Below are 23,772 nucleotides of genomic sequence, written 5' to 3'. Positions count from 1 at the left end.
GCTTCTAAGCAATTACCTTTCAAACAGTGATCTCGTCTTGTGGAGCTTCCTCAAGTGCCAGGTATTCACTGCCTTGTATGTCTTGTCATCTATACCTCTGCTAAAATTGTATTCAATTTCTGTATTATTCCTTTACCTCCCCAATGCTGTAACCTTACACAAACACACACATGCACATTTACAATGTGGCCTTGAAAATTTCTTATGTTGTCCAAAAAAAATCAGCAATTCAGCTTCACGCTGATGAAAGGACAGAGGCAGACAGACTTGCCAGTTTTTATATGCACAGAGATCTTGGATTAGGGTACATCCTGCACAGCAGCGTGGATTCACAACACGGGTGTGTCGGTGATAGTTCTGCCCAAAATGCCCTGCATTTTACTTTTTCATCTGCCAACAGCAGCAAGGTTTGCTTGGATGGCAGGCCATGAAAGACTCATCCTGGCTGCCCAGTCTGCATGGCAGAGCAGGGGCACCACATCATCTATGCTGAAGTCATATCAGAAAATGCCTCACCCTAAACTCTTCAAATCACTGGAGAAATGTCCAAATTCCTCAAGAACAGGAGGCTGAAGGTGACAGTGGAACACTCAAGCCAGTTCTGATGCCATATATCCTGTTGTCACTCAGCCCCTGTGAAAGACTCCTTGCTGCCTGTAGGGGAAAGAGATTCACTGCACAAACTGCCTATCACTCAGGATACTTTCAGAAACCTCTGCAAGAGAAGCTTCAAACTGAAGAGGGTAATGCCTTGCTTTTCCCTCCTAAATTCAATATCAGTGCATGCCTGTTCATGAAAATCTGAGCCTCAATCCAACTGAAAGTGGCAGATTTTTGCCATTCTTTTCAATGAGAGAATAAAATCCTTCCACAATACTCTTAAAAAAAAAAAAAAAAAAAAAAAAAAAAAAGCTAAACTAGGGTGATTTTTAAAAGTCAGTGGTTTGTTTTTTGTTTTGTTTTTTTTTTCACTGTACTCTAATCAGGAGAAATTTTATATCCATCTATGGAATTACTCAACAACTTTGGCTGGGACCAGTCTCTTAAGATCACAAGGTCTGCTTCTTGCTCAAAGAAAGGCTAACTTGCAGAACGCTGCTGCAAGTTACAGACTGAAAACAACTATTTTAATTACTCCTTCTGAAGTCCCAAATAGAATGGATCCAGAAACGCAGCAAGAGTGGCTTCACCAGTGGAAATGCTCTAAGTTTCTGTCTTCCTTCATTCTGCATTTTCTTTGCAAGTATTGTTGGGGGGCCACAATGTGATTTGTCACCAGTGCATGTATCTCATATTCATTTATTATTTTAAAGCAGCATGGGAGGAGGTATAGAAGATTTTTAACTTCTATCAGGACTCCATTCTGAGTGGCTGGTTGAGAATATCTGCTATACTGTGATAAGGCACCCTGCACCACACAGCCTTAAATTCAGACTATGAAAAGAGCATACGCCTGTGAACAGGCCAAAAGCAGGGCAGGATTTATCTCTTCTACCTCATGAAATCAAGCCTGATCTTTAATTAGCAAAATCTAACACTGGTCTGGACTGCCAGGCAGGTGGCACAGACAGAAAGGGTTTCTTAGAGAATAACATGTGCAAACAGATAATCCTGGTAAATAAACTTCTCATTAATAGGCGACACAGCAAGTCAACCATACAGTAATGTTACCCCACTTGATAAGCTGCTGGTACAGATATTAGGAGCACCACCGTGCATCGCTTCCCTTTCCAGCTTGTCTGCTTTCTAGCAGCTTGCAGCAGAGGTGGATTGGTGATATGATTCTAGCCAATATCATTGTTTCAGACCATTGAAATTCAGGGCAATAACCAAGCACCTGCTGACAGCTCTTCTCAGATTCACCTTTGCAGCAGCAGGTCTCCAGTTACAATGCAAAATGGTTCACTCAAGCAGACAAGCTCTATGTTTTAAAATGAAGACTTTTTTAACACTCTTTTTTGGAATTTCCACTTTGGAACAAGTACAGCCAAACTGTTACACATTACTGACATGAAAAATGCCACAGGGGATATTTGCCATCATAATTGCTATACTACTTCACTTCACTTAAACTAACCACAGTCAAAAAAAAAGTGACCAGTCTCACAAATTCTTCCACCAAAGCTGTCTTCACAATTTTAAAATAGATTTTTCATTAATAAAACATAAATTTAAAACTAAATACAGTTCAAAGATTCACCAAACTTCACATCCAGTTGCTGTCAACCTGTGATGAAAGAAGGAAAGACTCACAACCTGTGTTTGGGCATTTATTGCACTGTGCTCTTGGTGAAGTCCCTGGTTAAAACAGTGACAATGGCCAAGACAAAATGCTGGTCTGATTTTAGAAGTTGTATTTGATTGTTCAAATAGAAACATTAGCCAAGGAAAAACACATCTTTCTTTGTTTTTCTGGAAATCACTCAATGAAACTTCTCTGAAACTGGATTTTTTTCCTTCAGTAGTAATAGTTCTAGTCTTATCACTAGTTACACGAGAGAAGAGGTAGACTCTCAGCTCACGACAACCTCCCTTTAGGTAGTTATAGAGAGTAATAAGGTCTACCCTGAGCCTCTTCTTCTCCAGAATGAACAGTCCCAACTTCTTCAGCTGTTCCTCATAATGCCTGTACTCCAGATCCCTTCACTAGCTTTGCTGCCCTTCTCTGGACACATTCCAGAGCCTCAATGTCTTTCTTGCAGTGAGGAGCCCAAAACTGAACACAGTACTCAAGGTACAGCCTCACCAGTGCTGAGTACAGAGGAATAATTACTTCTCTGATCCTCCCTGGCCACACTATTTCTGATAGAAATCAGGATGCCACTGGCCTTGTTGCCGGCTCATATTCAGCTGAGCATCTATCAATACCCCTAGGTCCGTTTCCTCTACAGTCTTCCAGCCACTCCACCCCAAGCCTGTAGCATTGTCTGGGGTTGCTGTGGCTGAAGAGCAGGACCCGGCATTTGGTCTCGCTAAACCTCATCCCACTGACTTCAACTCTGCAATGCAGCCTGCCCAGGTCCCTCTGTAGGGCCTCGCTAACCCAGGCAGATCGACACTTCCTGCCAACTTGGTGTCATCTGTATGGAATAGGATTTAGGACTTTATGCCTGAAAGCCAGTAGGTGCTTTTCTGCTCATCAGAACAAATAGGCCCTTTGTAACTTAGGATAGCCTATAATGCTTCAGTTAGTTGTATAATAAAATAAGAGGCACTACTTTTGTAGCAGCCCTTGTATTACTGACATTGATTGTTCAGCTATTCAGAAAAAATTCCCAATGTCTGCCACATAACTATGTCCCCATGCTGGAAAAAGGACACAGTAATTAATGTATAGAGCTAATAGAGACTGAAATTATCCTCAAGTTGTACTGAAAGACAGAGCAAGTAAAACTTCTCTTGAGACTGGATTCTGTTTCTGGGGAAGATAATACCAGGAACTGCACAGGATTGGTTGAAGAATGACCTATTTATAAAAAGAACACACGACCAGTAGCTCAACACAGGCTCAAAAACAGAGTAGCCATTTGTATGGGGGCATGGAAATACACCTGAAACGTGGGGTAATTTCTGAGGCTTGTTCCTGACCTGGACAGGCAAAGCTGAAGTGAGCAGCAGGGTTCACCATTTTTAGATTTTATAATTCAGTCTAGGGGCCAATCCAGGGTCTCAGGGCTGGGGAGGGCCCAGGGCACACAGCACCCATGGGTGGCACGAGGGAACTGCCTTTGCTTAGCTTAAAGAAGGCTCAGAGAGGATCTGAGTGTTGACTACAGCTACCTACCAGGAACATGCGCGACAGTTTCTCACAGGTGCTCAGGTGAAAGGACAAGAGGCATGGGCTCACGCTGGTGCATGGACAACTCCCAGTCAGGCAAAAGGAAAGAACTGCCACCATGAGGGTGCTCAGACATGAAACAGGCACCCAGAGAAACTACAGGTCTCTGTCCTCCCCAGGGTATCCAAACTTAACTGAGCTTCTATGAATCAAACCCATGGCACCAAAAATCAGTTCTCTAAATGTGCCTTCTGCACCAGAAGCCTTCACAAAATGCATAAGCCAAAGGCAGAAAAGCTATGAATTAGCTAAGAGGGAGCATCTGCCCCCATTGGCTGCCCCACTGGGCAATTTAGTAGCTGCTGCTGCCTCCTGCATCTATAGGAGACATGAAAGCAGAACACTAGAAACGTTCAGAAAAAAGGAGCACAATGGGATCACATGGCACTATGTTAGCATAGGCACAGCAAGCCACCACCAGAAACATGAATACAACTGCCTTAGCTCTTCATTCAGCGATAACCTGTAGATTCTCTTAGCACACTGTTATGTAGTCACTGTACAGGAAACGAGCACATCTTCTGACTGCTCACACCTGATGGTAGGACATGAACACCTTCGTGGTGCTTGAAGTACATAGGGGTCAACTGTTGGTGGACAGACAACTACACATCTGTGTCCCTGCCCCTAAGTTCTCATCTGAAGACCCTATTTTCAGAGATTGCAGAGATCAAATCTGTCCAAACTACTTGTCTGGGGGCATGCTTGATATCCAGCCATTCTTTGCGCACTGCTACAGTGGGTCTGACTTAATCTTCAACCACACGTTTAATGGCCAAGGAGAGAACAAGTTGAGGGCAGCAATCCCTAATGGGCCTTTTCACCCTCAGAGTGGAAAACTCCACCACAGGGCCCCAAGGACCTCACAGATCCTCCAAAGAACCACCAAAGCTGAACCAGTACAGCTGCCCAAAGAACAAGTAAGCCCTCACCTCCCCACCCCTTATCCTTTGGGATCACGGTAGAAGAGATACCACCTTCTCACACTCCAGGGGTGTCAGTGAGGGATGGGAAAGGACAGCTAATACAACCCTTGAAATTCAGCAGTTCTTAATGGCTGCCTGTGAGTGTCAGTATGCTTTGTCCCCTCTCTGCTGACCAGCACCAGGACAACTCCATCCCAGGCAGCTGCAGGGTGCATGAGAACCCCCTTTCCTGACCCTCTTGGTACATTCTTGCAACCATCTTGTGTCCCCAGTCACTGAGCAGACACAGCCAGTAGTAGATAATCCCTGTAAGATAAAAAAGTTTTATTTCGAGTACAGGGTATGAAACATCCACCTGCCAAGAAACAGAGACTGATGGAAATGGGCAATGACATCGAGCTATGGAGGTAGACCCGCCTGGCAGTGACATAGAGCCCATGGAGGTAGATCTACCTCTGGAAGATAACCTGATGGAAGCGGATCTGCCTCCGTTGGAGCTGGCTGGTCACCAAGCCATCACTGTTAGGCTGACCAGAAAGAGACTGCACCTCAAAGATCACCACAGGGTGCCAGGGTCTGCCCACTTCCCTCCAAATGGCCGCCTTGACGCCAGTGCTGATCCTCCTACCCCATAAGTTTGCTCTTACCCAGGAGAGCCCCTGCACAGGGCAATCCCATGGGTTCACATTAAGCCTCCACTTCCTGGTAATTCTTCTTCTCACAGCCAAGGCTCCTACAAGCCCTCCTTCCTGTTCCCCTCACTTGTCCCTCCCCAAGACCTCTCATCTTTTCTTCACCAAGTCTTGAGGAAGAGGGCAGGCAGGGCAGGGCCTGCATTCCTCTGAGCTGCTGTGCCACGGCAATGAGAGGAGTCCAGCAGAGGCACTTGAACTCCCATGGGCCTTGAACACTGCCGGGGGTGCAAGAACTTCTTAAGTTTATCCTTACTTGGGAGAGTCCCAACTCAGGACCATATCTGCAAACGGCCGCCTCAATGCCGGTGCTGATCCTCCTATCCCATAAGTTTGCCCTCACCCAGGAGAGCCCCAACTCAGGGCTATTCCATGTGTTTACATGGAGCCTTCATTTCCTGGTAATTCTTTTGACAGCCAAGGCTTCCATGAGCCTATCCTTCCTGTCCGCCTCCCTCATCACTCCCCAGGGGAAAGGAGGAATCAGAGAAGTGACAGAGGCAGCTGTTCCTGTGGAGAAGCAGACTTGGTTCTGACAGAAAGTGCTGAACACCAGCAGGAAGATCCAGTCCCTGGATCAGTTGGAAGACACTTCGCTTGGACTTTATGTTCAAGGCTGGACAAGCAACACTTTATATTGTTACAATAACAATATAAAGTAAAAATAAACTTTTTGTAGAAAAATAATAATGGTCTCTCTTTTTGGAACCTTAGAGTTTGTATATAGGTTCCTGCATCCTCTCCTTGCCTCCTGCACACAGAATGTACCCCACAGCAGGACACGCTGCCCTCATTGCCAGTCCGAGGAACAACCACCACACTGCACACACCACTGAGGCTGTCCCTTTGCCCTGTCTCAGCACCCTCTGCTCCGTGGTGGAGTATTTTACATACACATTACCAAGATGTGTATTATTATAACTCTCAAATACCTTCCGCTCAACAGCTAACTGGTTAATGAACAGAACTGCCTGAACTGAGAACAAGAATTAGCACTTATCAGGACAAACACATAACTAAAGCAAAAGGTTTCAGTTTAAATTAACGCCAGCCCTTCTCTGCGTGGCCGCCAGAAGCGGTTACAGCAGCCACGTCCCACACGCGGCGCGGCACAGCCCGCCCTGCGGCCGCCCCCTTCCCCGCGCCAACATGGCGGCGGCTCCTCCCCACAGAGCAGCCCGGCCCGGCCCAACAACAACCAGCCAGCCGTGCGCGATCGGCACTGCCAGAGCTGATGCTGGGACTCAGGGAGATCGCAGAGCTGTGCTGACTCAGTTATGGCAAATAACCGCGTGCAGCCTGATGCACTGCCTGAACGCAGTCCTGAAAATTGAGAAGAACACGCAGCCCCGATTTGTGTTTTGATACAGGAATTTGAGAATAGGTTTCAAGGTTGACAAAAAAAAAAATGAAATATATATATATATATACATAAATATATATATATATTTTTTTTTTTTTGCTATAGTTGCAACTCCTTTCTCAGTCAACACAAATACATTACCTGCAAATTTTCAACCCATAAATCTGATCACGTTCCTCGATCAGACCTTAAGTGATCAGAAAGAAATAGCCCTTCCTTCAGGTCACACCTTATTCATACCATTACTATTTGGCAGTACATACACTTGTAAACAGCTATTCTCAAGGATAAAGCACAGGAAGAGTAAAATTTCATCAAAAGTCTTGGATGAACACCCTGAGAGCTCACAGAGAATGGCAGCCACTGCCATCAAACCAGGGTGAGGCATTACTTTCTCAAAACTGGGGTCAAATATCCCACTAGTTCTTCATGTTTGTTGTTCTCTTTATATATATATATATATTTTTTTTTTTTTAATTAAAAAAAAAGTTTCCCTACTTACACACATCAACTATATCACGAGGGCAACTCTCTTAATTAACTTAAGTAATGCTTAAATGTATATAGAGACCAAACAGTAAATGTGAGCACAGTGGTGGGTGGTGCGTTTCAGCAGTGGCAACAGCAGGGCAACCTCAGCTGGTGCAGATTTTTTATAATCACAGCAACGATCACTGCCAGTGGTGGTGGCTGTGTTGAAAAATAGCGTTTTGTAGCTGAGTACGTATCTTTCAAGTGGTGTTATTGTGCTCTTTGTATCTGTTGTAGTTTCCATGGAAAGCAATAGGAGGCATTACTTTTGCAGTGACCTACACACTTTATATGTAGCCTAAGACAATTCTTCACTCAGTGTGGCCCACGAAAGACAAAAGGTTGGACACCCATCATAAAGCTTCCTGCCTTCATACACAAGATGCTGTGGATGCAGCAGAATGGCTTACATCCATGCTCCTTAAAATGTTTTAAAGCATTTAAAGGAAGAGTGACTGAGCAACTAAGGCAACTTTTAAAATACAATTAATAGTTCTTCCTTATGAACAAGTCTCGTTTGGCAGTTCTTGCAGTCACAGAATCATAGAAACACCAAGGTTGGAAAAGACCTATAAGGTCATCCAGTCCAACCATACACCTATCACCAATAGTTTTCACTAAACCGTATCCCTCAACACAATGTCCAAATGTTCCTGAACATCACGAGTACTCTCATTTATAACAATGGGATTAATCACACAGATTCTTCATACAAATACTTCTCAGTTATTGATTTTCTTTGTTTTTTGTCATGCATCGCTACAGAACCTTCTGATACACTGTCTTTTTAAAAAGATTTAAGTGCATTTTTTCTTCTTTTTTCCTTCATTTTTAAACTAGGATCTTTCACTTGGGGAAGTCCAGCTGCCTGGGTACCAAGGGTACCAAAGCATGTATGACCTCATACAGCAGTCACAAGTATCTTATCCATTCTAAATGCTGCTTGGTGACTTCAACAATCAGCTTACTGCAAACAAGAACATATAAATATTTTCTCGCAGTGATGACAAGCATTACATGTGTCACGTGCACATGCAGTTTACAGCATGCAATGAGATACTAAATACATAAAAGTAATCTGTAAATAGAAAAAGAAGATTCTGAATGAAATTAAAAATTAAATCACATGACTCATTTTTGTGCATACCAAGTTTGCATGATGTATCATTCTGGAATTGTAAGTTTGGCTAGAAGTCTATTTCATAATTAGAAGAGTCTTAGGATATTTGCTACCCAATGTGTTCATCGACTTGCATAATTTGGGCTGAGGAGTTCAAGATTCATAAGGTACGGCATCATTTTCTTTAGAAACAGAAATTAATCTTGGCACAGCCATAGAAAGAGATTTTGGCACCTAAAGCATGTGCTGTCTTCCTTCTTCCCTCTTCCGGGTTCCTTCACAGGAGTCTCCATGCCTTCCTTTTGATGGGCAGCAGTGCCAGCAAGCAGTGGGGCTCACAGATACCATTGCCAAAGGCTGAGGAGAAGGACTATGGGGGCTGGAGAAAGACGTGCAACTCCAAGTCTAAAGCACTATACCCCCTTGGATGAATCTTTTCATACATGTGAGAACATCATCCTCTTCCCAGTTCAAAAAGTTGGTTTGTAACAGCACTTATGCCTTACAGGCAAAATTTGCAAGTGTTCAAAGGTGAAATTTGCTTTGCCACTTTACTTTGAGATCTGAAGACATTGGTATTCTGAGTAGGCTTGTCCAAAGCATCTGAATAGATCTGTGCTTAATAAACATTGAAATAATCAAAGCTAAAAACTTCTAAAAAGGACACAAAACTTGCTTCCTATGAACAACATGAAAGAGAGCAAATACGAGAGACTGAACATAACATGTAAACACCAAATCAGCAGGGAAAATATCCCAAAGGTTTCATTTAAGTATCAGTGCAGAACTGGAGAAAAATAATTAAGCACATAGTGTTACTGTAAATGACAGATAATAAAACAGAAGGCTCAAATTGTTATTGCTGCTTCAGAGGGCAAGTAGGCAAACACAATCAGAGACTAAATGACAAGCTACTATGCAGAATTTCACTTCAAAAATCCTACTTCACTTAAATAGCACAATAAATTCTAATTAATGGGAAGCATTAGACTGGAACATAAGGCAGCAAACATCACTAAAGAATAAACATACTCTCTCATGAAGGAAAATTTGCTCTGATCATGTCATCAAGCTGACAGATGCATCTTCCAGGAGCCAGTAGATCCAAGTTATAAGAAGTGCTGTAATTACCATTCTCAGCTCTTATACTTTCCCACCTCAAGAGCAATTAAGCCTTCAGCATTAACCCTGGAGACAAGAATAATATTAAGAAGCCACCTAACAACTGCAATAACAACAACCTGCTGACATTTCAGGAATGGAGGAATGCTGGGAAGGGTTAGCAGACCAGACTGATAATTGGATTATTTGATTATTTACAAGATCTACAACTATGCATCCAAACTCAAGCCATGGCTTCAGCCTGTCTAAGTGAAACTCAGGTACAACACCTAACAGCCAGGATCCCCTAGTCTTCCATACTGCTTTGACAACTCCCAGGTGGGGTTTTGAACTGTAGTGCCATGTAAGGGTTCCTCCACCTCCTCGTCTTGTGTCTGCAACAGATAGTTCCTGCTGCTGGAGCAGACAAGAGGAAAGGACTCAGCTTTATGGCCAAATGAAGTAAAGTTAGTAGCAGCCAGTACCTGCTTGCTGCAGCAAAGAGGGCTGCAAACTGTGCTCATAGAGGAGCTGCCACATCACTATTCAAACAGGGTCTGGGATAACCATCTTCCAGACCCCGTCTCACGTCAGCACGGTGCATCTTTGCATAGCGAGGCAGGAGGTCTCTAAGTAATCACTTCTCCATTTGACAGGGAGAAAAGGGGGAGGTTCTTTACAGAGAAAGAGTGGTGAGGCGCTGGAACAGGCTGCCCAGAGAGGCTTTGGATGCTTCATACATGGAGGTGTTCAAGGCCAGGTTGGATGGGGCCCTGGGCAGCCTGGTCTAGTATTAGATATGGAGGTTGGCAGCCCTGCCTGCAGCAGTGAAGTTGGAACTTGATGATCTTTGAGGTCCCTTCCAATCCAAGCCACTCTGTGACTCTATGAAAGGTGAACCAAGTACCTTAATAGACACCTCTCTCATAACCAAATACACACAGCATGGAAAAAGCGATCCTTTTTTGTAGAAGAAACAGATACCTAGATGTCATTAAACACTTTCAGCTCAAATTTGGCCTGTATTATTCTTGTAAAAAATCAGAATTTACTCAAAGTGAGGCAAGACATTCATTATCAGACGATCAGTATGAAAAAAACTATCAGCTAATAGCTAACATTAATAGTAGCCATTAGATCTACGGTATTTCCTTCTGTAATTCTATTTAAGTGTTCAGGTTACCAGAAAGAAATCAACACAAAGTACAAAGGAACTTTTAAAAGTAAAATAAGATGTTCTGTTACGGATTTTCTTGAGATATCCACTAATTTTACTAACAACAGAGTTAGCCTGCATCCAGGGGTCAGGAAAATCTCACTGCTGTTGTTATTTGAACAGTCATGAATTAAATTTCATAAAATTTCCATAAATTAACCCTGGAAAAAAAAATGCATATTTTTCAGGGTTATTTTATGTTCTATGCATATGTTCCTCCACCTCTCCTAGGTCCTTCCTGCTCTGTTATATTTGTGTACACATTTTATACTCTGTGCCATATACAAGTAGCGTATAGATCCCCTGCCCTATGATTGAGATTGAAATCTGAATTATTTGATTAGTAAGTTCTATATTTTAATATTTCAGATTTTGGCAAGCTAAAAAACAGCACAGCTTTGCCAGAGATGTCTTAGATTTGCTCATACGACAGTTTTAATAAAAAAAGTACACACTGCAGGCCAAATTACGTTTTCAGTTATCAGGTTTGCGTAAGAGTCAGAGTGTAATTTGGCCTCTAAGATATTCAATTCTGAATTATGATAATGTTCAAGGCAAAAATAACATAGATTGTCTTTAAACCAAGCTCTTGCAAGTTAGGGGAAAGGACCATCTCTCTCCCTGTAGGCTAACCTAACCTAATGGGGGCAAATAAAGAAGTCTGAAGCCCCCAAAAGATCTCATTTTTAGACTACATTGTAAGGGAAATAGTGATTATTAACAGTATACATGTTTGGTAATGATCACAGCTTCAGGAATAGAGAAGGAAATCAATATAAATTAAGCAGATTTAGCATTCTGCTGTTCACTTTGCTGTTCAGCAGCACACAAAACATCCTACCCTGCAAAACATCAGCTTCAATGGGAGATTAAAGCAACACTTTGGATTTTGCAGCATAGCTGACATTAGCATCCCTAAATTTCATAGAACTCTTTCTCTCCTGGTACTTACATTCTTGGTTCACTTCTTAGGGCGCTACAATTGCTGTTCTTCCCTCTTGGTATTTGACAAAAATACCCACTGTTCTCACGTCATCACAGGGCAGTGCTTCTCTCACAACTCAGCAAAGCTCCTCAGGATGCAGTTGAGAACAAGGGCATTTGTTGCCAGCAGAAAAGACCTCAGCCAACAGCAGAAGCACGGCCTAAATGAAACCGTTTTGAGTTTTCTTAGGGATATCTGTTTAGTAGGTGTAGGGCATTTATCTTTGTCCATAGCAATCATCAAAAAGAAAATTCAATACTTTGAACAAATCGCTGTAAGAGAAAGTTGATATACTTACAATTGTTACTTCCAATTATCTCCAGGCTAGCTTAAAAATTCACTTGAACTAGTAATGAAAAAAAGCTTCCTTCACGTGCTAATCTGCTTGGTGAGACTAGAGAAGAAAGTTTAGCTTTCAGTTGACACAATTCAAACTAAAACAACACTGATATTTGTGGGACACAGAATAAAAAAAAGGATAACATCTAAGGAGAAAAATACTGGTGCAAATTTGGGGGGCTATATCCGTTACCACTGTTTAAAAGTACAAAACCCCAAAATGGAAAGGAAAAAAAAAGAGATTCCATTAAAAGCAATCAGTACACCACTTGGAGTTACTGTAAGGACTTCAGCTACCCACACACATGAGGAAAGAACTGGTACAACTTGATTTTTGAAAGCTTTCATTCCTAATAAGTATTCATTGTCAATACAAAAGGAAAAGGACAGGCAGCCTGGATCCAAACTGCCTTCCTTGTTCTCAAACCTAGATGAACGTGACCTGGCTACAAAATTACTGACTTTAGAAGAGGCACTTGGTGTCAAACTGAGTGGTACCGGCTGAGCAAGCTGCTTATCCCCTTTCCCAACACCACACCATTTGTAAGGTCTCATCACTTTGAGAAAGGGGGGGAAGGGCACTCCATCAACAGAAATGAGGCAGCATCGTGCAGCAGCAGCAAGAGACTAAGCACCACGTGCTGCCATTTAATGGAGAAAGATGATGCCTGTAGTCTTCCTGAGGGAAACGTTCAAGCAGCTGATTGCAGCTCCTATGACAGTAAGGAGGAGGAGGATGACCAGAGCAACTGCTCTCACGTTGTCCCAGTGCACAGCTTGGCTTTCCAGCTGGGAAACCAGTAGAGATCTCATCATGTGCATCTGTTTGGTAATTACTGCAACTTTCTCCTCACCGAGCTTCCAACTTCACAAACAACTACTGATACAAGCAAAGGTTACCTTTACAGGAAATTTTGAGCCTGTAGTTACTGGAAATCTGGAAATCAAGTTTCAGGGCCATCACTAAATACAACTTCTGTCACTGGACAGGGAGAATTTGGGAGGAAAAAGATACCAGCAAAAAGTCTTGGGAGCAAGCTGTAGTAAAGCTATATGATTTTACCTCACTTTGTGCATAGGTCAGACTCTTCTCTGACCTACAGCAGTGTGTGCTTTTAGCAGAGAAAACTGTCTGGGGACAGATCCTTTGTTTATTTAAGTCACTGTTGGACTCCCAGCAGCAGTGGAGTGATGCAATTTGCTACTGGCCAGAATCCTGCCTTTTGACTCGATTTGCACTTGTACCAATAAGCACATGGTGCATCCAGAAGCCTTTACTCGTGCAATAGTAATACATCAGAAAAGCGAGACAGTAAGCACAGCACAAGAGCTTAAAACAGAAGATCTACTACAGAAAGACAAATCCCAAAAGGCAACTGACTTTGAGAGCTCCCAGTGTGAGCTGCTGGCAAATTTGGTGTGCTATGACATCTTCCATGTGGCAAGTCTGAGAGAAGAGGCAGACCCCAAAGTCTTACTGTGTTTCAAGATGCCACGATACCCACAGCTGTGAACAGCAGGTAGTAGTGACAAGGCAGGTCATCCACAGTGGCAAATAGCTGAGCTCCATGAAAACATTGCCAAGCTTTCTGCCACACAAGATCCAATGCTGCAGTCTTCCCAGAGATCACTTAGCTCAAAGCAGCCCACCCTGAATCACTGAACACCATCACGTTCCTGCAGATGCCACAGAAATCACCATCCCCACTTATTATAAAAGCAGCTAAGTGACAGAAATACCAACAAGACTTGCTGTTGCCAACCACTGTGTCCAGAAGAATCCCACTCCACACTGGGGCCAGCTGGTTGTCTCACAAATGTGGACACCAAAAATTCAGCTTTCTTTCAGGTGAATATTCAGGCAGAGCAGACAAAGCCCAGGCTGGTTTGAAGCTAAGGCACAACTTTGTAAAGGAAAGAGCAGAAGAAAAACCTCAATGTTAGTTTTATTTCTATTTGCTAGCAGCTTTATGTTAATTTTTGAGAGTAGGAGGAGGGTGGGTTTTATTTTCCTTTCTGTTTTATTAGAACAGCAGAGTACCACATCCAAATGCAAGCCTCTCACTTGCTTTATATTAATCAACTTGAATTTGTTAATTCTTAGATATCAGATGAAAAATGCTTCCAATGGGAAGATCTTCCCAAAGCATGGTCTGTTAGCCAAGTTTGGGGGTTTGCTGTGTTTTGTTTAGGTCTTCTGGCTGTGGTATCGTAACAAAGAAAACGATACAGAGTTCATGTACAAAGACAAGGAAAAAGCTATAACCCCCTCAAGAGGAGAAGTGATTATGTTATTGTTCACCTTTCTGCCAGGAACACTGTTTTTGCACCTTCCCTCTCTCCCCAAAAGCATACTGACCCCACAGACAGACATCTCTCCAAGGCCTCTGCTGAAGGAACACTGCCAGTGGCACGCACACAGAGCCAGTGGGAGATCTGTCAGCACCTTGTGATTACAGCATGCTATGAAAAACATCATCTAGATTGATAAGAAGAAACTAAGGGGAGAAGTCAAGTAAATCTCCATGAATACATGCTACGTATGTGTTTGTGCATGGGCTAGGTCTTGTGCTAAAGCCTGTCTCTTCTCTGGCTTGCAAAGGAGACATTACCCTCAGAAGAACGACCGACTCCAGCAAAGCTGAAAATCAATACACAAGAACAATGCAATTAACTATATTAATTGTTGCTACAATACACAAAGCTCTCTGGGTAACATACAGTACAAAAAGTGAAGCTTCTTACTTCCCTGGTTTCTTTCTAGAATCTTTCCCAAAAGCAGTGTTTTCTATTCCAGTTACTTTGAACGTGGAGCTCCTAAGGTGCAACCTTTAAAAAAGGAAATAACTACAGTAGCTTTTTTTTTTTTTTCTCCTTAAATTAAGCACGACACAGAGCTTATTCTGAGAACGCTGAGTTCAGTATCGGCTTTGCTTCTAATCTTCCCCATCCCCAGCTGAGACCAACACAATCCTCTCCAGCAACATTTGCTCTGACATACATGGGTTTCTGACGTGAACTTTCAGAGGGACTCACCAAGAGCCCTGCCTTTGGGAGCGTTATTCACACAATGATGTTGGAATTGGTTTCATGTAATGAATGCAAAGCGATAAACTAGGACTGTTAAGAAAACCATGGTTTTAAAGAAATATTTCAAAGTAAGGCCTGACAATGCCACTGAGCAAAACTCAAATCCTTAACAATAATTGGAGGAAGAGCCTTTGCACTTGAAATGGTGCTCCTAAACAAACTTTCATGAAAGGTGTAGAAACAACTGCTGTGAGCTAGACCAAGTGTTTCAATTCCATGTCCCACCTCCGTCAGCACTTGAACTGCAGCAGAACTCCTCATCACTTCAATTCATTTTAACCCACAAAAATAAATTGATTAGATAAATTTGGACAAGACACTTAAAACAGTGTTGCCAGGTGCTTCTGGATACGAAAAGCAGAGTGGGAGCTTTAATGCAGTTAGCTCTTAGTCAGAGGAAGGTGATAAATGCAGAAAGAAAATATCCTCTGTTAATGTTTGTGTTTACTGTTTTCCCAGCTTTAAAGGCAATGGATGTTTCTCTATCTTGCACCTTCAGACAGCCAGTTAAAGCAGCAAAGCCAGTAACACCAGCATTCTGACTTAACAGTATTTCATAAATGATGAGAGAAGGCGCAGGACAAAAAAAAGCAGGCGTGAGTTCTTCCTAATTTCTTGTCCTCTAAGCTCAGCTGGTATTTATTATTTTCAGTAGAGGAAAATTTAGCCAACGTTAAACAAGAACTCAAGCAAAACAACTTACATAATTAAAAAACTTACTCTGAAACAGACACTGAAATTTGCTGACAGAGATAGTGGCAAATAAAGACACCAAAATCTTCATTAGAGACACACTGAAATTTCTAGAGCAAAATAATTTTTCCACTTCATCCCAAACGGCCCCACTAAATAACATTCTCTGTAGCTCTGCTATAGCCCCTTATCAACGCACTGCCAGTGCAAAAAGTCCAAAGGAACCCGTGAAACCATGCTAGAAATTCTCAGTGCACACAGAGCTGTACAGCTCAGTCCTCCTCATTTCTCTGCCACGAGTGGCTGGTGTGTGGAGGAAAGGGTCTTGCAACTACCTCGTTGCTCTGTAGAGAGGTCAAGCTACCAGGCATCAGAGTACATTTGCTTTTTAGCATGGCAGGCAAGATACTCCTAGAGGGATCTGTGGAGGCCTTGGGATGTGCCAGGCTCCCACAACAGCTGCAGTTGTGCACCAACTTCTTGCAGTGAGCGAGGGGAAAATGGGAGCTGCACAACAGCTGCTTGAGGTCGTGCTGCTGAGCAAACACACAGTGACCATCTCTAGTGACACACTGCTGCACACCTGCAGGCAATCAGCCTGGAGCTGCTGCTGCAACAGCCTTCCTCATTTCGCACACACTGTCATGGCTGATTTTCAGGCTCAAATCTTTCATGAAAAGTTTCTTTTTGTTTAGCTGTACATAATCATTTTTATGAAGATCATCCTTTCTTTACAGTTTGCATTGGTTCATCCCAATTCTAACTCTTTTGCACGTAAGTGGAAACATTAATCTCAACCTGACATCACTGTGTCCCTCGGAGCAGCAATCTTCTATCCCAGCCGACATGCTTCAATAGCAGACTCAGCAGCTCAACATCTTCCAAGAACTTCAAGAAATTTGCAGTATCTGAGACTAGGAGTCTACAAACAAGTCTCAGCTGATGAAAAAATGTTTACGCCCATCTCCAACACTTCCACATTTTTGTCACACCGTTCGGATACATTCATTTTCTTCAACGCAGAGATTAACAAATACATGAATCATTCAGATCTGCCCATCACACAGCGCTGGTAATACCAGATAGTGTGTTTACAGTGCTTTCGCAGTTACGTGAATCAATCCAGCGCACATTTGCCAAGATATAAAAATAAATGTTACATAAGGCACAGTTCACAATCAATACATCGGTTGCACGCATCAAATAGAAGAAAACAGCACATGAACTACTATGCAACAACTGTCCTAAGAAGCAGAAGCTGCAATTGCCTGAGTCATTAGACCCCAAAATTGGTCTTGTTCTTTAGTGAGCACAAGTAGTAATAAAGATAGCAGAGTAACAAATACAGCAATCCTCTCGGTTTGTCCAGGAACAAACAAAGTAATTAGGCACAGTCAGAAGCATTCAGCATCTTCGGATAATGTTTTCTACTGCCTAGGCTCAAAAAGGAAATGTTTTTCCTCCAGACTGACACAAACTGATGAAATATCACTATTAGTAACGATGATGAGAGATGGAGAGATTAAAGATAAGGAGTTCAAAAGCAAACATGCAGCAACTTAGCTCTTAGGGGGGGGACCACCACCCACGATCTCAGAGAAATAGCCTTTAGAAGTAGCATTTTCCTAGCAGCTTCAACTTTCAAATGTTACATGCACATTAACAGATGTTTACATGGAAATATTTTAGTGACACATACATTTCTGTCTCTGTATTTTATCACTAAGTTTTTTGATTGCAAAAGAAGTTTTCTGTGAAGCAGGCAATTAGATAAAACAAGTACCTCCCACACCAACAAAAAGCTTGCATTCATCATTATTAAATGAAATCATGACCCAGTTACACTGGTACAAGTCAGGAACGACTTCCCTGATTTCCCAACTGCAGGAAAATAGAACTCTTGCCACCTAAAACGTAGCCAGGGGGGATTTGTACTGATAGATTATTCTGCAGCTGTTACCCATAAACACCAAACTGGATCTCCTTTGAAAACTGAAATACCATAAAAAGCCTTTTCATTTTTAAGGTCTATAGGATTTTATACAGCACAGCCCTGGGAGATACACAGTTTTAGCAGAGCAGCCTGTTAGGGAATCCTCGTATCTTAACTTCTGCACAGAAGGACTGCTGGAAAACATGCAGACACCTGTTGCTTTGAGAAGGCTTATTTTTGCCTAAGACAGCAAGCACAACAAACTGCACTCGAACAGCTACAAGAGAAACAAACAGTCCTAAAACTCCTGACCTCTCCCCGCATCTTTCCGCCCCGTAGCAATTTTTAGTATTTGAGAGAAGCAACAAGAATGATTGCGCACCTCTTCTCACACAAACCTAAGAATGGTGAAAGGTTATGGAATTTGAAAACACTCTCTAAGGCAACAAACAAATACTGGAAACAAAACCACAGCTCCCAAGGGCCGTGTTCCTGGATTCATCGGAAGGAAACAAGCTAGCAAGTTGGAAATCTGCGGTCCTGAAAGCAGCGGTGTTCCTGAGATAAGGCACCAAACCAAGAAGTTCTGCAAGCATCTCCTTGTGCCAAAACTAGGGAGGGATTCACAGCGCTGCGTATTGCTGACAAGTTTCTTGGACAGAAGTAAACACAGAAGGCAGAAAGGAAAAGAGATGTAGAAGTTGCAGGGCATACACTGCAAACGCGTACAGCGACAAGAGGCAGATGTGAGCAACAGCTGTCTTTAACTGAAGCTGCAGAGAGGGAACAAACAGAGAAATGAAAGAAAGCGGAGGAATTAAATCAGGCTCACCAATAGTAAAGCTATAGCCATCGATGCTGAAAGTAGCGCTCCGGCATTTTTTAAACCCTTCCTTTCTGCTGCTTGGCTCTGTCATGATCCCTCCAGCTTGTCCCTCCGGCTCAGGCTGTCTCCCCGCGGCAGCGGCACGCAGGGCTCTGTGCCGGTGCTCCGTGCCGGTGTCCACCGCTCCGCCGCTAGCGCCAGCCCTCGCAGCCAGCCGCGCACATCTCCGGTGCGGGGAGCCAAGCACGCTCCCAGCCGCTTTCTCCTCCCCCAGCGCGCACCGATGTGCCGGCCCGGCCCAGCCTCGGGCAGCGGCTCGTTAGCCAAACCCACGGCTAAGCTACCGAGTCGATAAGACAGCTGTATCTGTCAGTTCCGCGTAGGAGTTCAGCGCGCAGTCAGGGAAAGATGAAGGGTCCCGGTTCCATGACTCCCCTTGCTCTCGAGGCTTCTGATTTGCCCTCGGATTTCAGCCCTTCCAATGCAAGCTGAGTGTTTCAATCAGTCGGGATATAATGAATCAACCCAAGATTACAGTACATCATCAACCATCCACTTCTTACACGAGCAACAAGTCTCTGGAAACACAGCCAGAAGAAGAGTATAAAACGTTCTTACAAAAGAAAAATAATCTTAAAGGACTGTGAGAAATAAAAGCAATTTAGTAATGGTGATGATAAACTGAGCAGAATGTACACACGTTCAAGGAAAAGCCTTTTGAGCTCCTGCTCACATGCCCTGTTGTTTATAAACCTCCCTGCAACTTTTTTATTTCACCTCGGGGATATTTAATGTTAATTTTTCTCCACTGAGAAAGGAAGGTAGGCCAGCCCCTTTCTGTGAACAGACACTATTTAGAGTTGGGGCTGAGGAAGTTTTCCCAGAAGGCAAGCAGCAAGTCAAGTTTTTATAAACAGGAGTCCATGCTTATAGCAGGAGGTTGGAACTAGGTGATCGTAAAGGTCCTTTCCAATTCAGACCATTCTGTGACTCTATGAAAGCACTGGCAATGTCTTAATGATGCCACTTTTATGTAAAGTGTGCAAACCTTGTACTATAATGTGTGTTAATATAGGAACCGGCTACTAAAGTGCTCCTTTTTTCAGGTTTCAAAGGATCATAGAATCAAAAGGTTGGAAGGATCTGCAAGATCATCTAGTCCAACCATCCTCCCATCACCACTGCTACCACAAGCACTAAACCATATCTCGCAGCTCCTCATCCAGGCGCCTCTTGAACATCGCCAGGGATGGCGACTCCGCCACCTCCCTGGGCAGCCATTCCATTCTCTCTGAGATAAAAAGTTTTTCCTCATGTCTAACCTAAACCTCCTCTGGTACAACTTGCAGCCATTTCCTTGGGTCCTGTTTGTTGCTTGGGAGAAGAGGCCAAACCCCCCCTCACTCCCTTCAGGAAGCTGTAGAGTGCAATGAGGTCTCTCCTGAGCCTCCTCTTCTCCAGACTGAACTATCCCAGCTTTCTCAGCCGCTCCTCATAAGACTCCAGACCTCACCTGTTTCGTTGCCCTTCTCTGCACACGCTCCAGGGCCTCAATGTCCTTCTTGCAGTAAGGGACCCAAAACTGAGCACAATACTCAAGGTGCGGCCTCACCAGTGCTGAGTACAGGGGGATGATCACCTCCCTGCTCCTGCTGGCCATTTCTAATGCAGGCCAGGATGCCATTGGCCCTCTTGGCCACCTGGGCACACTGTCGGCTCATGTTCAGCCGAGCATCAACCAACACCCCCAGGTCCCTTTCCTCTTCACAGTCACCCAGCCCCAAGCCTGCATGGGGCTGTTGTAGCCAAAGTACAGGACCCGGCACTTGGCCTTGTTGAACCTCATCCCATTTACCTCAGCCCATCGATCCAGCTTATCTAGATCCCTCTATAGGGCCTCCCTACCCTCAGGCAGATCGACACCACCTCCCAACTTGGTATCACCTGCAAACTTACTGAGGGTGCACTCAATCCCCTCATCTAGGTAAGAAGAACAGAAGTAAATTCCAGGTGAATTTGGTAGGTTTTACACTGGCCAGTTTGTACACCACATGAAAACATTACACTTCAGGAAGACTGCATTCAAAATAATAGGAGATAGTTTGCTCAAAGCTTAGCTAAGGCATACCAAAATGTTTACAAAACATCAGCAAGCCTGGTCTGTGTGTAAGGTATAAACCCCAGCCCTACCTTATATTTAACAAAAGCTTGAGTCAGATAGAAATAGTGCACTGTAAATCCCCTCTCTTCAAAGGATGGGTGAGAGCCACTGCTGAGCTCTAGTCCAGTGATATAAATCCCATTTAATTCAAACCCAGTCAAGAGCCTCAGCCAAACAGCCTTTTCTGTTAACAGGCTTTTAAAAATCATTTGGCTGTTCAATAACACAAGACAAATTCATTAAGAAAAGGGCTGTTAGTGGGTGCGTTTTTTTGTTTGTTTGTTTTTTAAACAGAAAACAGGACCTGGTCTTCCAGTTTTCTTGGCCATTCAAGACCAAAACATGAAATATCAGTAAGTACTATATCAGTAAGTACTTAGATACAATATTTCCAGCACTTGCACCTGCAATTATCTATGACCTCAGAAGGGCAAACAGCAGCAGTATTAAAAAGCTGCCGTTCTGAAGTTGGCTGCTGCAATGAAGAATTTTCAAACAGTTTACTGGACTGCATCATTTAACTGCTTCTCCCAAACAATATAAAAACAGAGTGAGCATAAAGGGCTTCCAAGGAATCATTTTCTCTCTGTCACTGGTTATATAGGTCACACACCTACATCAGCACTGATGCTCTGCCTGGAGAATTTCTCACACTTTATCTAGAGAGCATGAAGTTAAGTGTTATCTAAAGGAAAACTGAATGGTGGAACTCTCAGCTTTAAGTTTTTTATTATTATTTGATGACACTGAATTTTCTTTAAACCATAAAGTGTTGTTCATCCAAAAAAAAACCAAAAAAAAAAACCACACCAACTGTGGGAAGGTGATCATGAAGTTTCAGTCTAGTTTCTTAGTTCCATGAAAAAAAAAAAAAAAAATAGGCAGATGCAGCTTTCCTTAAATGTGAGAGAGTTGTATGTGAGTAGGAGAGTTGCATTAGCATTTCTGCTCTCAGGAAGATGCTCTGATCTCTAAATTACTGCCATGCTGATCAGTCATCCTCACTGGAGCATCACCCACTTACTACAGATTGCAAGAGAAAGAAAAGGACTCCGTCATTCAGCAGCTTTGCATGCCTACATTACTTTGCAAAGATACCTTGTTCAAGCCCTACCTGAAATTCATTCAAATAATTTTAATAACTTCATGAGTTTATTTAGGTCAATGCAAACATCTCCCCTGGGAAGAACAGAAAGTCATTCAGCAGAGGAAAATGCTAAGGTAATGCTGGCAAATGGATCTCCCCTTTTTCTGAGACAGCTCAAAACTGGCTGTTTGCAGTGGGATGCTCTCTCCCTTCAAAACGGCAGAGGCATTCACCTCAGGTGGAAAGGGAAGTTTTTTAACCAGCAAGTTTTTTCAAGATGGAAATAGCTTCCTTCCTGCCCCGGTAACAACTTCATCTGGCTCTCCAAAGAATTACCAGGCTGCATCAGTAACTCCATACCTGATCCTACCTAATTCTTCATGTTTTGCTGCTTAGCTCTTGGCTAGATGAGAGTTCTGCCCTCCCAAAGAATCCCTACAGATTCATGTGGGGGGTACAGTACATTTTCTACCTTGCACTGCCAGGTACCAATATAAATTGTCAGGCAGCTCTTGCTGCTACAAGTTCAGTGCTGTGTAGAGCAATTCATGTATGTCATTTGTAAACCACCTGGGGGTCCTTGGAGATGAAAAGCACAGTGTGAATTGAAAATATTTATTATTATTGCTGTAAACAGACCAGAGTATCTATGGTAACGTTTAATTCATCAACACATAAAGCAGCAATTATTTTAATATTTTCCCCTCTTTTCAATGTGTGGATGAGCTGTATTTTTTCAGAAGTCTATTTTAACCAAAGTTCTTATCAAATGAAGCCAACGATCCGTCCAGTCTGCCATCCTTCAACATACATGCTTGAGGAAGTTATAGAATAAGCAGTCACCTATAACACAAACACAAAACACTGTCTTCCTACCCTTAGGCAGTCCGTTTCTGCCCTGCAGTAGAAGGTTCATGCTTCACGTAACTTTGTCTAAGCAAGATTGAAAGATTTTTAATAGCAGTTCACACCCAAATGCTCTCCCCAAACAAATTCTGAAATTTAGTTGTGTACAGTATAACTCCTATGTATCAGACAAAAGTCACAGCTTGTTCTTTCAGACGCACATCCCTGCCTCTTGTACTAAGAGAAAGAGAATAAAAGTGCCGAGTAAAATTCTCGCCCCACAGAATTCAAGGGCAGAACTCCTACTCACTCCAATAGGGCTGGAGTTCTGTCCTTCCAGTTTTCTATGCCTATGCTCCTGTTTATCCAGTTCTGGATGTAATCAGGTTTAATCGGAGCAGTGATGAATTCATATCTCAGGTATCCATGTACTTTTGTAGAGACTGTCACTAGAGTAAGCAGAATTAGGAACTCTGAGTTCGTCTGTCCAGAAATCTCAGGTATCCTAAAATCAATTGACTGCTGGAAGTTGAATATTAAGAGCAAAAATACAGCCATACTGGGTCAGAACAAAAGTTCCATTTAGCAGTGTCCTACACCCAACTCTGCATCATGCTTCCATCACTGTCAGAGCAATACATTGTAAGAAAAATGATAAAACTGATAAAAAATGATTAAGAACAAGGCAAACTATGGTGCTGTTAGACAGTCAACTTCCATCTGAGGCACCTTTTGAGCCAGGCGTGTTTATGAGTATGTAGAAATGGTCAAAAGTTTCCAATTCAATCAGCTTAGATCTTCAGTATCGGTAGCGCCCATTAGCAGGCAGGTTCCCAGGTTAGCTAAGCAGCGCATGAAGATTTCTTGCTTTCAAACCTTCCTTCTTCTAGCTACTCGATGGCTCCTTAGCCTACTACACCTTTTGACAACAACATCAGCTCTGAAGCTTTTTGGCTGCGTACCCAAAGTTGAGAGTGGTATTGTGGAGCAAAGAGGAACCCAGCATTCAGGATTTTTGAGATTGA

The 23,772-nt window shown here is 43.0% G+C and overlaps 1 protein-coding gene across 7 annotated transcripts in view; it reads right to left on the bottom strand.

Moving 5' to 3' along the window:
- The window catches only part of PDE1C (phosphodiesterase 1C), a 343,427-nt gene that overhangs the window by 269,065 nt on the left and 50,590 nt on the right, over positions 1-23,772 (bottom strand). The window contains exon 1 of one of the 7 annotated variants that reach the window (XM_085226621.1): positions 18,660-19,201. The exons of 5 other annotated variants lie outside the window; for them this stretch is intronic. In XM_085226621.1, coding sequence (XP_085082747.1) covers positions 18,660-18,744 — 85 coding nt within the window. In that variant the 5' untranslated portion in view covers positions 18,745-19,201. Of the gene's footprint in view, positions 1-18,659; positions 19,202-23,772 lie in introns of those variants that run through there. One more of the 7 variants, XM_010713053.4, reaches the window with a different exon arrangement.

This window comes from Meleagris gallopavo, chromosome 6 (assembly GCF_905368555.1).
Source record: "Meleagris gallopavo chromosome 6, MGAL_WU_HG_1.1, whole genome shotgun sequence".
NCBI lineage: Eukaryota > Metazoa > Chordata > Aves > Galliformes > Phasianidae > Meleagris > Meleagris gallopavo.
The sequence above is the reverse complement of the archived record's forward strand: the minus strand, read 5'-3'. Positions and strand labels throughout refer to the sequence as shown.